The following is a 17,748-nucleotide window of genomic DNA, read 5'->3' as shown; positions in this document are numbered from 1 at the left end:
GAATAGAGAGGTTATGCTGTGAAAAACTCATTCATTCAGCTTATTGTTAAACAAGACCATTAGTCCACAGCCATACTAGCAGCCGTGTGAGGCTTGGTGCTTGGAGCCACATGCCAACATGCTCACAAAGACAATGCTAACATGCCGATGTTTACCACGTATAATGTTTACCATGTTCACTATCTTAGTTTAGTATGTTGGCATGCTAATATCCGCTTATTACTTAACACAAAGCACAACTGAGGCTGATGGTAATGTCATTAGTTTTGCAGGTATTTAAATTCAAAGAGCTGCTGGTGGCACGAGAAGAAAAGTCAGGGAATCTTCAAAGTTATAATAATTCATCCCGTCGGGGACTGAATGTTTACAGATCAGTCTGTACCAAAGTGGCGAGCTGACCGACAACTGACATTGCCATGTAGAGAGTAAATAAAAGATTATCAGACCCACAATAGCATCGCTATCATGATGACATGAAGTGTTATTTGTTGCAGTTTCACAGTGACAAATGAGGAGAGCACACGTAGATAACTAAAGAGTCACCTCTGCTGCAGTTCTCAAACCATTTCTGATTCAAAACCTTTTTCTCAAGTTCCTCTGTTGCATCCAAGTTTTCATCTATGTCCACATTAATTTGTATTCAACGGTGACCTTATCGGTTTCATAATGTGAAATGATGATTTATGCCCATGCATAAGTGCTCAGCTCCCTCCAGGAATCTTACGATCCCTCCCACCCTCCCTCTCTTTCTCCTTCTCTCCCTTTTTGTCTCATCTCGGCAGCAGCAATACAGTGTTGTATTCCATCAATGTTATTGATATTAAGTTAATTTTCATAGTGCCATTTTAAAAAAAAACGAAAGCTCCGAGCCAAATGCGACATACTGTATGTCCTGTGGTGAACACCAGCTGAAATATGAGAGGTCTGTCAGAGACCTCGACAGCTGTGGGATTTACTTCCACAATTGAAAGTCTGATGACAGTTTTGGGCAGTAAATTAAAGAGCAGTCATTTTTATATATTTCATTCTAAACAATAATAAACTAGCTTTAGTTATTATGAATGAATTGGTGGTATGGCACAGTCCTACTTCTGAACACACACAAATCTGTGTGTGAGGATCCAACTGATGCTTAAAATCACTGTAGCACTTCATCCTGTATGCTGTGACTGTCAGCTCCATGTTTCCACTCATAGCAATAATGCATGACAGACTTCTCTTCAAAGCAAATCCACGTCTACATTTTGAAGGAAGTCATCAGCACACTTCTCCTCAGAAGCCCAACAGCAGCTTACCGGGAAATAGATTTAAAAGGAAGAAGAAGAAAAAAACCCGAAACCACGAAATATTCCTGTCATAGAGAACTCCTCCAGTTTAGGTGGTTTCCATGTTTTCACTTGAAGGTTTACACTGCCTTACAGTACACAGATGCTAGGCATGTTCTCAGATGTTGTTTGTCTTTGTATCTGTATTTGTTAGTAGAAAACCAGAGGTGGGCATGTTTTTAGCCATGCTCGCGACATGGTTGTAGGGATGGCAATGCGACATGTCCACCACTTTGGTCCTGGATGGATGGAATTGGTTTAGGTATTCATGGTTTTCAGGATCCTACTGACTTTGATGTTTCCCTGACTTTTTCTCTCGTGCCTCTATGAGGTTGACATCTGTAGTTTTGAGATAAATGTCTTCACAACTTTTGAATGTATTTACCATGAACTTTAGTAGCCTACAGGCGTTCATGTCGCCCTCAGGATGAATTATGACCACTTTTGATTTCACGCCATGATCGGGTTCTTGTGTTAATTCGTCCAATACTTTGGTTTATGACCAAATATCTGCTAAACTAATGACATTCCCAATGCTAGTGCTAACAAGCAAATGTAGGCATTGTCATTTCGAGCATGTTAGTATGCCAATGTTAAAAAATAAAATACATTTTAGCCACCTAAAAGAAATGCATTTTCACCGCTTTACATTGCCGTCAGACAGCCCTTTTCGACGGGGTACTGAACTGACAGTGAAACTTATCTATGCTCTGTTCAAAGCCTCCAGACTCCGTTGACAAAAACAGTATAGACAAGTTAAACTTTCAGTTCAGTTCCCCGTCGGAAAATATTCCAAATATAGCGTAGACTGAAACGGATATTGATTTTCTTTTAGGTGGCTAAAATGCTTTTTGCTGCCGGCCCCGTCCACAGCACTATATTGCTTTGCTTCTGTGCGTTAACTCCTGCCTGTTTCTACAAACTGGGGGCGTGCCGACCGTCATCTACTGTAAGTAATACACCTACTGTGGATAAGTACCTCATACAAACCCCACTTCAAAACACTCAAACCATCCATTAAGCATTTAGCTTAGAGCACCGCTGTGCCTAAGGTCAGCCTCACATGGTTGTAGACTCTGGTCTTTTTTACTCCTATGGTACTATCTGAATATTGATGACTTTGTTCTACAGCATTTGGCTATTGCCACAACAGCCCCATTTTAATGCAAGAGATGTCATAATATCAAAATACAGAAAGAACAAATGCAGCCCACGAGCCCACAAAACTCATTTCAGCTTCTGATAAGATCTCAGAAATTAATCTTCTCCGTCATTCTTCATTTCTAGAAAATTGAAAGTTAAACACTGCTGAGTTGTCTGACAAAATACATCTTGGATTGATAAAGTAGAGCTACAAAGTAAAGCTGGGTCTTCAGATGTCTCAACAAGGCCAGTTGGTCTTGCATTATACTTACAGTTGTTTTTGACAGTATGTGTGTTTTTTTTGCGGGAGTCCGATGGGATCCCATGAATCTCCACTCTGACAAAGGGGTCCAGAGGTCTGCCACTCCTGGGGGTGGGCAGGTTGGACCCACTGATCACCTGTAGATAGACACACACAGATGCAGTACTGATGGTCACAAAGGGGGTGTATGAGAATGTAATTAATAACAGGGTTAAACGGTAAATATAAAATAGAGGAGAAAACAGGAGAGCCCGTAAGAGTAGAGAAAAGACGTGAAGAGAGAGGGGAGAGGCGGAGAGGGCTGTAATTACACTAGTCTGGAGAGAGGCAGGCTTATCTGCAGTCCGCTCACACTGAGCCTTCCCTTCCCCGGCTCTGATCAAAGACAAACCTGCATGTACTTATCACGACATGCCCCGCTTGGCACTGATGGAGCTTTACAGTGTCCGGCCCAAAATTACAGTCCCTTTCCTCTCCGAAAGTCACGCTACAAAACGCCCTGCATTATGCCCGTTCACAGTTACAACGGTCCATACATATACAACAGTTTTATCATTTCATAAAGATGTACTATTGAAAAACACACCGTTGCTTGTAGCTGACAGCTTTATGCTAAACAGACTCATGAGAGCTCAAGGGGAAATATTGTTTTCCTGAGCAGATGAATAATTTACTGATTGAAAACTCCACCCTACCTTAGTTACACCACTGAATGCTACTCATGACTCTGATTTCCACTGAGTTGAGAGCTGAGTCAAGATTGAAGGATTTTCCCTGAAGTGATCAAATAGTACAGAATGATGATGTGAATAAATATAGGTAGGGGTTTCTCCCAGGGCATCCAAAAAAAACAGAGCGCAACACATTTATATTTCATGCTCTGCTCAGAAGGTGTACAGTGTGTGTGTGTATGTGTGTACTCCTTGAGAAGACAATGTCTGGTGTGCTTTTGTTTAACCTATAATCTATGCATCCTCACGAACGATTGTTTTCCAAAGAATTTTAGTAGAACTGTATGATAGGACGTTAAAGCAACTTTAATTTAATTTAACAGGTGTAACAGATTATATTTAGAGCAGCTACAATACTGGCTGAGCTACATCAACTGAGGAAATAGTCCAAGATCCACTACTGGGTCCATTTGAAAAACACATTTGCAGTCAGCTTAAAGCGGCAGTATTCAGAATATTTTTGGCAACATTGGGCAAAAAATCCCATAATAACCTTTCAGTATATTGTAATTCAATTGTTCTGAGAGAAAAATAGACTTCTGCACCTCCTCATGGCTCTGTCTTCAGGCTTTAAAAAATCTATTCATCTGTTCATTCAACGGAGGCAGCTGGCAATCACTCATGAACTCCGATTAAGCGGTCAAACTAGGCAGCGCTGATCAAATATGAATCAATATTCTGTTACTGTAATGCCTATTTCTCTCCTTAAATGTTTTCAGAATCACCTTGTTGTGTATTGTTTAGCTGTAAAATGAGAAAGTTTGCATATAAACGTTAAAAAATGTTCATAGTGTGTGAGAAAAGAATCGTTCGTAAAGTGCACTAGTGGGCAGTGATTGGTATTTCCTCAACTGATCACAACATGGCTGCCGGGTCACAAACTTTCTAGTATATATACAGTATATAGTGTTCTTTATAAAAAAAATAATTTTATGGTAATATTTGCTCCAACCTGCCTACTCCAGTTTAAAGGTCAGTTATTGTAATTTGGGTGAACCGACCCTTTAAGAGGGATTTCCATTATGATTCATAGCTGTTCATAGTACTATGATGTTCCCTCATCTACCTCCTCCGCAGTACAGTAAGTCTGTGTGAGTCCCATGTGGTCCCGGCCAATTCCACATATTGTCTTTGCAGTACAAAGCCCTCAGATTATCAGAGTCCCACCATTATGTTCTACATAAGAGCAAACTGTTGTATCTCTGTAATTGGACTTGGAAGAGTTAGTGTGCGCCAGTCGTCCTGACAGCACACTAAAGACTGCGTTCTCTACAGCTTCATTCATGCTTTGCCATGTGGTTTAGATACAGTACATTACTGCTATTACTGTCCCCTAACATGCTTAAAATAATGGAAAAGGGGATGATTTATTAATTGGACCCTGGGTGTGATTGCATTAGATCATCCCTCTCTCTCTCCTTCCCCTCGACTTTCTGAAGGAGATAATCTAATTAAACGGAGACACTCTCAGGGAGATTTACATCATTGTTGGTTCACAGCATCCAACAGGAAAGCTTTTATCTGGAGGCTAAGAGCAAGACGAGCTCTGCCACACAATCTCTCGCATACACAGACACACACACGCACACACACAGTCCTGTAACATTACACCTTAATCCATAAATCCACCCTGAGTGGATTATTCAGCGTTCGGTGCTCCGTATCCGTACCTTGAGCAGCAGGTGTGTGGGTTTGAGGCCGTGATGGCTGTAGCCGGGATCGAAGCATCTGTGACTGGACATGAGCACCGCCGGCTTCAGGATGTATCCACAGCCCCCGTTGTCCTGGAAACGGCCATCATTAAGGTCCATAGGCAAGCCAAGAGACTGGAAATTGAGAGCCACTGCAAGAAACCGTGGGACAATGTTGGAACAATGAAAATGAGGAGCTATAGCGGTGGCAATTTTTTCTTTTATAGGAACAAAATTGAGAATGCCTGAAGCTTGTTAAAATAAAACGAGCAGCATGAGATGATCTCCTGCGTACCTTCTGTTCTCTAAGGCTCTTGTTCATTCTGCAGGAGGGAGCTAAATTATACATTGACTTGAAATGTTTCCCCAACAATAGCGTACATTGCATCAGGGACACATTGGAAATCTCCAACTGTGCAATCAGTGCATCTGTAGTGCAAAGCTCTGTGTTTGGCATGTGTACTGCATATATACCATGTCTCCAGTGACATTTCAGACATGTGAATAGATTGTCAGATAAAGAAAGCAGCAGATTTAATCCTGCTGACGGGTTTGAGCTACATCTGTGCTGGGTTGGGTTGTAAACACTGGTGCAGTGCATCCTTCTGCATCTTGTATGTCACAGGGTCCCAGTGAATGTTCTGCTCATCTAACTGTAATTGATCCGTCCAGGCTGCTGCTTTGTACCGCAGTCTCCTGCAACTGTGAAAAGCGCCACTCACCATCCGCACAGCTGCCACCGAAGCACGTAGACCGTCTGCTCAGCCAGCGAGTCGTGTCAGAATCAGTGGCTGGCTGGCTGAGCGATGGAGACGGATGAGGAGGATGTGTAAAGACAGAAGAAGTGACAGGCCCACCGTCCGAGACAGCGCCAGACAGATCGGGGTTGTGACTTTAAACTCATGGGTAATCATTACCAGAAGGCGTGAGGATGTAAAGTTTATGAATGATTTTTTTAAGCATACTCTCCAGAGCAAAGGTATGTGATATGGAGTCAAGCCCAGTGATGAGCTTTGGCTTGGCTCCAAAAGAAATGATAATGAATAAAAAAAAACTGAGCTGTGACCCAGACAAGGATGTAGTTTAAAGAGAGAGAAAAAAACACATTTAGGGGGGGAGCAAATCGATTTAGAAAATGTGTGATAAGGGCCGGGCGAGGACTTGCTCCGGGGAAAACACAGATGAGGTGGTCAGGCTGTGGACTGGAATGAAATGTTCTTTTCACTGCTAATCGACAGGACACTTGGCCAGGTTGTTCCCTTTGAAGTTTGACAGTTTCAGTTTCCGGATTGCATTTCTCTTCGCTTTCAAAAGCTGGTAATGGATTGTGGCGGTTTCTCAGTGGGTGTCGAGAAAACTTTTTTATTCCTGTTGAATCAAATAAATTCTCTTTTCGTGTCTTTTTTTTTAATTGATGTTTTCAGGTCTTTTAATCTCGACCAAATTAGAAACATTATTGGCAACAAAGTACTATTAACGTCAGGGGATTTTATTTCACTTATTTTTGTTTATAATCATTTTTTTATTTTCCATTTAAAGGTGCTAAATGCGAGATTGGGAGCATTTCTGTTGCCTCCGCACAGCTCTCAACACGGCGACGGCTAATGGTGCTAGCAGCCATGGATGTATTAAGAGAACTGGATACAGCATTGGGAGGCGGGGCCCCGTTTATTCCTATGAAAGCTGCTCAGTGGCGTGTGAAGCCAAAATGGCTCGACTCGGAAGTTGTAGTACCCCTGTTTGGCCACTACAAAAATTGGCATCAACGACCAGCGCTCTTCCTGGGGGCTTGCTAACAGCGCTTACCGTGAAAACAACAGCAACGGTGCTGGCAGAGCTAACAGTGTTAACCTTCAGGGGAAAAAGAGGGTAAGCACTACGCTTCCGCAACGGCGTTGTCAGTCAGGATGGCGTTATCAACTGTAACCGCCGTAATAGAGCAGTGCAGAGCAACGGCTGTGGGGCCCGCTCACATGCACGAACATGCACTAAAAGGCCCATCTATGTCAACAAAGCATGGAGAAATGGAGAATGACTTCATTCTCTGCTCAGGTAGACATCTATATCTTTACATAGCAAATAGTTGTTTGCTGCTATATTAATGCTCTGATATTGTATTGTATCTGAATAAATTCAATAACTTATAATTGAATCAATTTAATGATTATTTAATTTATTCACTTAAAAAAAAAAAAAATTATTAATTCCTGTATTTCAGATTGTATCAGATTGGTCCAAATAATAGAATGCTTTATGATCATTTCCATGACTCCAGATTAACACTGCATGTACTGTATGTAAATACATTTTTGCAGTTCAAAAAAAGATGTGAAAATCAACATTGTTTACCAAGTTATAAAGATTCCCGTGTCTAAATAAGTGTGTATGCGTGTGGGCATATGTCTGACTTTAACTGCATACCTTGTGTGCACACAGACAGGTATATACTCGCCCTCTGCGACTCACCGAGCTGTGAGCCGACGATCCAGAACTCCTGAGGGTTGTAGTTGGAGGAAGCCGTCCTCGAGCCTGCTGGGTAAATCCTGCTGAGGAACCTCTGGGTGTGGTGAACAAAGTCTGTACCTGAGTGAGAGGATGGACGCACCGAGAGCAGGTCAAATAACTCCTCTGACACACACACACATTAATGATTCAGACTTCACAGATGTCATTCCTATAATCCTGTACATTTAAGTCTGAGTTAGTCACAATGGCTGTTTGATGCAGTGATTCAGGAAAGCATTTAGGTTTATCCACAGGGTCACTTTTTAATAATATCAGTTATAAAAATGTAATTTTTCAATGTTCTAGACATTACATATATGGGTAACACTTCATTTTACAGGTACGCAAATGTCATGGTAATTAGGTGATAATTAGCAAGTAAACTATCTGAAATTTCTTTGGAATTACTGCAATATTTATTTCAAAATTGATCAAAAATGACTTTATTATAAGCATTATTTAATAATTATATTCTGCTATTTCCCAATAGCTGATAATTTATTTAATACATTTAATAATATAATAGTACATTTAATTTATCAGCAAATAATTTCTTTGAAATTTCTTAAAAAATCATTACCAGGTTACATTTATGTAGACAATAAGTCACACAATGGTGAGATTTGTAACTGATCAGAAGTGTCTTCTATAAGTTTTGGTTTTCCACCGCCGATGAAGAGCAGTGCACAGCCGCTTTTCAAGCCTAAGGGCCCTATTTTAACAATAATATGCTATTTTAGCATATAATTATTAAATAATGCTTATAATTAAGTAATTTTTGATCAATTTTGAGGTAAATATTGGGGTAATTGGCAGTAATTCCAAAGAAATTTCAAATAGATTACTTGCTAATTATCACCTAATTACCATGAAATTTGCAGACCTGTAAAATGAAGTGTTAACAAATATGATTCTTGTCTTTTTATCGATGAGTTGCATTTATTCACCAATTTCTATGTTATTTTAGCTTAATGTTAAATGTTAAAACCTGAAAAGCTGGAAACTGTGTGTCCTGATCAGGTTTTGAAGCCTGTATCTAAAAAAAAAAAGGCACACAGCTTCAGCCTGTGTGTGTTCATACCATCCAGTAGCTGTGTAGTTTCCCTGCAGGGCTCGAGGATGACAAGAGACTACACAATTTTTTACAGCTCCAGCATAGCCGAGACCGTTCACGGTCCCTGCCAGTCGAGCCAACCAGCTCATAATGTAGCCGTGTGCGTCTGGAAAGTGTCACTCCTCCTCAGCAGAAGCAGATTTCATTTCTCCACATCACTCTGTTTCTCCAATATACTGCCGCACCGCAGCGCGATGACAGTTTAACTGATTATCAGTTGATTCGAACCTCGGCGGGCTCTTTCCACTTCCCCAACAACGAGAGTAGGAGGCACATTTCTGGGCTTGTGCTGTTGTGCTTTATTCCCTATAAAGTACTCCCCTATGTCGTATATGTCATGTTCGATATGCTTTTGCTATTATGGAGGTTTATGGTGCCAGATGTAATTGCATTTCTCATGCAAAGACGGCCTACAGAGACTTCTCAATGTGATTATAAATCATGTGAATCTGCTGGGCTCATCACAATTAGATTTTTTTGTGATAGTTGCAATTAATTATACATTCTTTATTACTTCATTTTACCTGAGGCTTTGGCTAGCTTGCGAGCTTTCGTCTCTCCCATTGATGTGTTCTCATAGCAGTTCTGATTGTCCCTGGAGTGACTGAAGCTGATGAACTTGACAGACCTGGTGTATACGATCAGGTCAGATAAAGCCTCTGCCACCGCCACCTTCCTCTTCTACTCATTACATTTAGGGTAGAGAGAAAGACAAACCAAAGAGAGCACAACTGCTCCTGTACAGTGTTTATATCTGTCTCTATTTTCAAGAATCTGCTCTTAAATCTAACCGACTTACTTTCATCTTTGGCCTTGCCTTTCTGGGAGACCAGAACTTAGAATGACCCTCGTCCTCCTCATCATCCTCCTCCTCATCGTCGCCCTCATCTGCACTGTCCTCCGCCTCTATCCTTGCTGCGCCCTCCATCTTAACGTGAGGCTTTAGCTTTTTATTCTTGATCAGGATCTTATACTTCAGGTCCTGGCATCCCCACAAACACACACACACACACACACACGGTATGAATTCACACAAGAACAAATGCAAAGGTACCTTAATCATGGGCACCTACATTCACCACGCAGCATCACACAGTTTCATCAGTCAAACAAACTCTGAATTGTCCCCGTTCCTGCATCCTCAAACTTTGGAAACAAACATCAAGACGTTTACTTTGCACAAACCGCCCCCTCTGTCCCTGATTTGTCAAAAAGATTATTCTATTCTTCAAAGACTCCCTCAGTAGCCTCATCAGTACATACACACAGCCACGTTTGGTATAGGGTAAAGAAGCAGCAGGTGTACTGAATCACACACATGCTGCTACATTTCACCGCCCTGGCTCCAAATCTGTTAATACTCTATAGGACTCTTTATGCAGATGAGCAGCAATATGCTAAAAGTGAAAACATTATGGTCTGGACTTGGAAGCAGCTCCTTGGTAAGCCACACGGCAGGAAGTCACCCTGTCAGCTTCACTGTGTGCACAGGCAAAATATGCAAAATAATTACAGATCTGCCGACATTAACAACCCATAAGAGTCCATATAGTATGAAAATTATAAACTTCAGAGCTTCTTTTGGCACTGCAAAATGATACTGTCTGGAGAGCTAGAATTGAGGCTTTGCTTATGTTGATGTCATTTAGGATATACGTTTGCCCATGTTTATGGTAAAAATAGATAATAACTGATTTAAAACCTTCGATCCAAGTGGTCGGAGTGGAGTATATGGTAATGAACAGTTCCGAGAATCACATATTGGTTACACTTTCATAACTGGATGGTAACTTGGGTGTGAAGCTGCATGAATTTGACTCTTGATCGAGTGTTGGAATTGCTGAGGGTTAATAGTCGAGATGAAACCATTTAGTGCTGAGGCTCCTATCTACAGTAAGCCCCCACTTCTTGAGTCATAAAGATAAAGAACGATATGGGGAAGAAAATCTTATATGCACACTCAGGATAAAACACAACTCATTTCTTGCAGTAAATTCCAAAGCGGTAGAAGTCTGAGGCGGCAGAGAAACACCAGCGAGACGGCACACATTCATCCACTCTCAGAGAGAAAAAGCCTTCATCCTCCTCGTCATATCCAATAGACTGGAGCGACTGTGCCGGCATCTTTCAGGCCAGTCGCTCATTCAAGGCTTTCAGTGGAGAACCCAAACAGGGTAATCTAAAACGAGCAATCAGTTCAAGTGCCTCAGCATGCTTCAAATGATGGACACTTCTCGGGGTTAACAACATCCCGTTCGATTTTGCGAATCTCCGAGAGATTAAAGAGGCTTGTGAATGCGGACGTCCATTTACCCCAGCGTCCCAGCGGAGGAGAGAGGCACGGCAAGCCTCAGAAAGAGACTAATGAGGCCCTCTGTGACGACCAAAAGGTCTCATTTTCTCCTTGTTTTGCTTTGCTGTGACAGGCGATGAGGATTTATACATACAAACACTACCATCATGCGTCTGCCTGCAACGTGAAACACAGATTCTGCTTCCGATTTACCCCTCGGAGAGTCGAGCACTCGCTTTTCTCACGCTTACATTTGGGCTCGGTAGGTCTCCAGCGGTTGGGTAATCCAAGGGAGTTCTCAGCAGCTTTTCCCCCAGGATAGAGACGAGGTACTGGGCTATGACTTCCTGCTGCTCCTGGGAGCAATGGTTTTCTAACGACAGGATCACTGGGTAAGCAGACACCTGTCAAGAAATAATCACATTAAAAAAAAATTAAATAAATCATGATTTGAACCCTATTTCCAGCAATTAGCATCAACCTGGATCTGCTGCTATCTCTGCAGGCTCTAAATTCTCCCGACACATCACAGAGAATGGCCTGAATCAAAGACAACTTGCATGCAAAGCGTTACGATCAGAGATGCTGTTAATTAGAGCAAATGCAGTGAAGTAGGGACTCCTGGAGGCTACAGAGGCAGGAGCGAACACTGATGCCTGAGGAAATATACGTCATGTAACATACTATATACGCTGTTACCTCGAAGGCATGTTGCTCCACAGTGGTGATGACGTCCTTGAATAATATCTTGGTGGTCAGGGTGTGGCCATGGTAGACTACAGGCTCCATATCCGGCCCATCCCAGCAGTCAATCTCCAGACAGCGACAGCCTTTCCTCAAAGCACTGTACCACACAAATTACACACACATAAGCACATGTATGCATACAGAGACACATGCACACACACACACTGAGCTGTGGCAAGGCTGTGATCAGCACTTATAATGTACTGCGTGAGAAATTAGAAGAGAAGCGTTGAGGCGCAAACTGAGAGATTCCCTTTTCAAGCACAAGATCAAGCCATCATAGCTACTCCCACACATGTAACAAATTACTGTATATATATAATGTATATAATACATGTGGATAATGTATCATTCTAATCTAATAATTTATTCCAACAGCTTCTTCTACCTGGTGGATCTGGGACCAGTTGCATAAAAATAGACCTAGTTTTTTTCTTAAATATAACTTTAAATCAGACTTGCTATAGACACGTAAATTTACCTGTTACATAAAGCTTCCCTATGAGTGACTAATGTAAGACTGACTTAGATAGCCTGTCGCACCATGCATAATGGGTTAAATAAGACACTTCACAGAAGAGTAAAAATGGCGAATGCAACAGCGACACAACAACAAGTAAGGGAGAAAATAACAGAAAAGGTAAACAGCATGAATCCAATGGTGGTTAGAACCGTTAAAGATGTTCAGAAATAATTCAAGAATATGGTACAAGAATCCAAAAACGTTATGGATAAACAGTTAAAATAGTTAGCTAAAAGTTCACTTTTATATTTGGTTGGTAGTGGACAAAAATGATATAATTTTCACAGCAGCGGTGAGGCAATGATACATGTTCTTGCAACCCTGATGCAAAGTTATATCACCCTCTTAGCCCAGACATTTGAACTGTGGAATGGTTCTGCTTGTTGGGAAATCAGCCTTTCCTGCCACTTTAATGCTGTTTTATGATGGTTCACATATGCATGCGCCTGCTGTGTGTTTATGAACAGCTGGAGTCTGTGCATGTTGTCATTTCACCTCAGTTCTCAGATATGTCTTTCTCTTGTGTTGTGCATTGCAGAGTAGGAGTTGCTTTGTAAAAACACTGCCATTGTGAGCAATGTAGCATCATATATGAAGCCACTTTGTGATCGCCTCCCACATTTCAGAGAAGATACGACTGGAGGATCTACAGTACACCATCTGGTAGGTTCATTTTTATCTGCTATGATAGTGTTTAATTGTACAGCTGACTGTGGAGAGCAACAGCATGTGGAGTAAGAGACAGGGAATATCATGTAAGAAAGGTTATCAGTGAGATTTAAATCCAGAACATGTGGTTACAAGATACAAAATGAGTTTATTCTCATTCTGACAGTGCAAATAATTGTAATAAGCTTAGCATAAATACTTTTTGTTAGAGTATTTTTTGTTTGTGTATGGTTTAAACACACAAGATACAAAACAGTGTGTTAATATGTGACTTTTAAGTGTTTTGGTAGGTTTATCCCTTGTGTCTTTATACTAAGCTAGGCTAACAACGGCAACAACTTGCTCCATCCTTCACGCACAGACATGAGAGCGGTATTGAGCTTTAAATCCGACCCTCATAATGAAAGCAAAGAAAAATCATTTTGAACAATTTCTTTACCACCTCTATGCCCCAAGGACACAATTAGACAATCATTTCACACAGTTTTTCTCAAGTGTGCACTATGAATATGTTGGTGCTGTTCATTATTTCCATAAATACAAGTATTTTTAAAGCGAAAACATTTACAACTAAAAGTGTCAGTGGTAAATTATAATCAATCAATTGCATCTTCAAATTTTCCCCATCCTTTGTGCTTGTCTCACAACATATGGGCTCTGGTAAATGTTTTATTTCTCCCTCCAACAAATACATTTGGTCATTTTCTTTTCTTCTCCCTTCCATCTGTGAAGTATTTAGATTTCCAAAAGGCCACTATATGTTCTCCTCTCTATATGATTCCTTCATTATTATTAAGTAAACCAGAGCATTCAGGCCGCTGGTGTGGAGGGTTCCCTCTCTCTACCAGCCTTCCAGGGTGCTCGGCACCTTCACAGAGACCATAAATACAGCACTTCTGCTGCCATCAGCCCCTTTTGTAATCACATCCATTGTCCCATAAAGGGACCACGGCAATTTCACTGTGCCTCAGCACATGAGTGGGTCAATGAAATGAGAGAATCCTGATAACACACATGTACTGTATAGATCTTGAGGAGAGGGTCATAGTGTATTGAGGGGCATTTTAGATCTCTATCAGAGCCCAATTTTAAAGTTTAAATTGGTCTTATCAGCAGATTAATTAACTAGAAAGGATTCAGAAGATTAGTTGACGTTGATTCATTTGCAAGTATAAGTTTATCTATGTCTGTGCACGTACAGGTTATGTAAAAACCTCATGCTCCCGTCATGTATAGTGGATTTTTCTCTGAAAGTGGGGGTGGTTTTCTGAAGCAGACCACAAGCTGTTTCCCTACCAAACATAGGCATCCAGGTGGCTCTTTCCCACTAGCTGATCTCCAGTCAGATAAGTGTTGTGGGACGAGGAGATGAAGTAATGGGTGAGAGGCTGGTCCATGTATTGGTAGACAGATGTGTGGGCCTGGTCGAACACGCAGCAGTCTTTGGACTCCATGTACCGGAGGAATCCATGAAATGTCATGGACCTGCTATCTCTGGCTGGAAGAGGAGGAAGGAGCAGAGGAACACTGTCAGTGGCAGTCAAAATCAGCATCGCCTACTCTACCAAGTGCAAAAAAAAGAGGACTACACTATCCAGCTCAAGCAAAAGCACTGTTCCTAGTGTTAAAACATTCAAATAAATCAAATTAAAATCAAAGCTATGAGTCTACAGCCATGCTAGTGGTATTTATTATAATAAACTGTGATGATGATGCCAGATGAAAAGTCAGGGGATTACCAAAGTCAATGGAGTCCATCCAACATTTGTTGAGATATTATTATAGTCCCTAACGTAAACTAGCTCCCTCACAATATAGCTACTTAGTAAAGGTTACCGAGTTACTATTATTATTGCCATGCCCGGCTCTCCTCTATGGTAATGTTGTCCTTGTTTCCAGTTATTATTTTGTGTTTTATACAAATAAAACAAATAGTATACTCACCTTTGCCTCTCATTTCAGATACTTCACATCCTGCCCTTGTGTGTTTCCCACCTGTATGATTGTCTGCCCCACCCTGATTGTTTTCACCTCTTCCTCATTAGCCCTGCTGTCCCCTGTCCCTCATTATCACCCTCCTTTCATTGTGTATTTAGTCTGTGCGCTCTGCTTTGTCTGGTTTGTTTTCCCTGTCTCAGTGAGTGTTCCAGCTGTAAGTTCCTTGTGATTTTTCCTAGTGTTAATTGGATCATTCTTCAGTTTCCTGGACTCATAGCTTGTCTTTTTCACAGCAGACATTTTTGCTTGTCATAGCAGGAAAAAGCACAGGTTGACACAGTTTCACCTGTGCCTTGTCTGCTGTCACAATTCAACTTTCAGATTCTGGTTAAATAATGGATGAATTCAGCAAGTATGGCACGATTTAAAGGAACAGTGTGTAACATTTTGAGATCTATTCACAGAAATGGAGTATAATATTCATAACTGTATTTTCATCAGTGTATAATCACCTGAAACTAAGAATCGTTGTGTTTTCGTTAGCTTACATTGAGCCCTTTATATCTAAATAGGGAGCGGGTCCTCTTCATGGAGTCCGCCATGTTGCTCCGCCATGTTTCTACAGTAGCCCAGAACGGACAAACCAAACACTGGCTCTAGAGAGAGACTTTCACGTTTTTACGTTACCTGAAGGTCACTGTGTTAAACGCAGGAAACTGCATTAGCGTGAGCCGCTGTGCAAAACTGTGGTACCGCCAGTCGCCGTCTGACTTCCGTTGCTCCTAAAGTAGTGTTATTATAATAAGGAAGGCCTCTGAGTGAGGCGAATGGCGTTACCACGGTTTTTCCCTCGGCGGCTCACTTCTTGGAAATGGAGTGGAGTGAGCGGAGGGGTACTCAGTTGGTTGCAATCTGCAACCACACCACTAGATGTTGCCAAATCCTACACACTGTCCCTATAAAAAACCTCTTTTGTATTCAGGTCATTTATTTGGTGAAGTAAATGCACAGTATGCATTATAATTAGAGTTGTATAGTTACAGGTGCTAGAAAAGCTAAAACCTGCTCCTCTAAACTTCTCTCATTCTCAAAGATTGATACCATAAAGTGAAAAAGTGAGGACAGTGTTGTTTTCCCAGTCTTGTTGTTTGTGAAGCTGTGAATTAGCCAGCAGTATACTGAGCCCTAGACAACATCTGGCCTACTAGTCCACTGACGTGCCTGACTCTTCCATTTTCCTTCTGTCATTTCAACCCCCCCTGCCCGTGGGCTTACAGCAAATCACTTTGTCAGCCTGGCACCACTGGAGCTTAAGCCTTGACTTCTGTTTTAACTAAATTAGCATCATTACATGACAAAGCCTTAGTCCTTAAAGAGTAGAGTGGGATGTTTTTACCCATAGTAATGAGCAGCAAGCAGCCTGACATGGTACACAGCTCTCCCTTCACTTACCTGTCTCTTCAATCTCATATCTATCAATCAAACTCTCTGCCGTCTCTTCATTTGCTGTGAGCTCCATCTGCTCTTTGTGGAGGAACCTGAGGAGGGCGCAGGCCGGCAAAATGGTCTGCCCTAAGGCGTAGCATTGGTGCAGATGCTGGATCTCAGCTCTCCTGGAGGAGGGGGCCTTGCCTCTTTTCATCTCGCCCTGCACACAATCATTATAGCCTCTTAATCCCCTGTTGTCGACCCTAGGAAGTTATTAAGTTTCTTTGTGAAACTTCCAACTTTTATGAAATCAACATGCAATTCTGAGAGGAGTACGTGGCTGCTAATAATTTATTAAAGGCTTGTGTTCACTGCAAGGCTGAATATCCGTCATGATAGTGTTAGAAGGACGAAAGAGATGAATTTAGGTCCTTTTAATGCTTCAGATTATTCTTTACGTTGTCATCTTGTAGATATTTCAAACACTTGTTTCAAAGACGCGGCACATCACTCGCTCTCTAAAAATATGCAGGAAATAGTGAATAAAATGTCAACTTGGAGATGTATCCCAGCTTTTACCTGAGCTCACTGTTGAAATACTACTTTTTCAAACTCAGCATGAGAGAGAATAAAAGAGAAGTCAGGGTCTTCACTCTGCACAAAGTTCTCACGCTGCACCCTCCCTTTCCTCTCTGTATCTCTTACATCCATCAAATACTGAGGCAACGTCTGTGTGACTTTCTCATTTCAGTCCCTCTCCTCTCCTTGTCATTCCTCTCCGTCACTGAGACCAAAGTTACTGTGACTTTCCCTGGCTTTGTGTGAGTCTCTTTCTCCCTTCTATACCTTTTCATCTCTCTGTTCTGCAGCCCTTGACAGTTCAGACATTATGCCTAAGCCAGTGTTGTCACTGGGCTCCCTGCAGTGGGGCCGGCCTCCCGTTGCATCTGTTGCCTCAGCGTGAGCAACACAAAGCAACCAGCTCTGCTATCATCTTCATTAAGCTTTTATGAATTTGCAGCAACTGTATCTAAATCAGAAGATCCTGTAAAGTGTTGTATTATGTCTAATAATTGGCTTTTAACCCAAGAAAAGTAACCAATCTTACATAAAGATGTGGATAAACCTTTCTCACGACTCTAATATTTGCCATTTGTCACTGAGGAGGGATTCAGCTACAGTACATTCAACTCCAGTGGCACTGAGTCAAATGTTTCCTGGAAACTCAATAAGAGATCATGTAAACAACAGCTTACCTCAGATATTGATGGTCTCTGGGTCCCTGTAGTATAGATATTGAGGAAGAGGATGTAAAAACACTCAAAACTATCTGATTTTACAGCAGGTTACTGGGGAAGTACACAAAGTCGTTGCCATAG

The 17,748-nt window shown here is 41.5% G+C and overlaps 1 protein-coding gene across 3 annotated transcripts in view; it reads right to left on the bottom strand.

Moving 5' to 3' along the window:
* LOC119487133 (1-phosphatidylinositol 4,5-bisphosphate phosphodiesterase zeta-1-like) overlaps positions 1–17,748 on the bottom strand; it is a 19,438-nt gene extending 1,690 nt beyond the window's left edge. Inside the window, exons 1-10 of one of the 3 annotated variants that reach the window (XM_037767794.1) lie at positions 17,626–17,748; positions 16,394–16,589; positions 14,300–14,501; positions 11,764–11,908; positions 11,316–11,468; positions 9,571–9,753; positions 9,296–9,452; positions 7,574–7,735; positions 5,132–5,304; positions 2,741–2,867 (exon numbers count right to left, since the gene is read on the bottom strand). In XM_037767794.1, the coding sequence (XP_037623722.1) occupies positions 2,741–2,867; positions 5,132–5,304; positions 7,574–7,735; positions 9,296–9,452; positions 9,571–9,753; positions 11,316–11,468; positions 11,764–11,908; positions 14,300–14,501; positions 16,394–16,583 (1,492 nt within the window). In that variant the 5' untranslated portion in view covers positions 16,584–16,589; positions 17,626–17,748. Of the gene's footprint in view, positions 1–2,740; positions 2,868–5,131; positions 5,305–7,573; positions 7,736–9,295; positions 9,453–9,570; positions 9,754–11,315; positions 11,469–11,763; positions 11,909–14,299; positions 14,502–16,393; positions 16,590–17,625 lie in introns of those variants that run through there. The other 2 variants (XM_037767795.1, XM_037767796.1) reach the window with 2 other exon arrangements.

This window comes from Sebastes umbrosus, chromosome 4 (genome assembly GCF_015220745.1).
Source record: "Sebastes umbrosus isolate fSebUmb1 chromosome 4, fSebUmb1.pri, whole genome shotgun sequence".
In the NCBI taxonomy this organism is placed as follows: Eukaryota; Metazoa; Chordata; class Actinopteri; order Perciformes; family Sebastidae; genus Sebastes; species Sebastes umbrosus.
The sequence above is the reverse complement of the archived record's forward strand: the minus strand, read 5'-3'. Positions and strand labels throughout refer to the sequence as shown.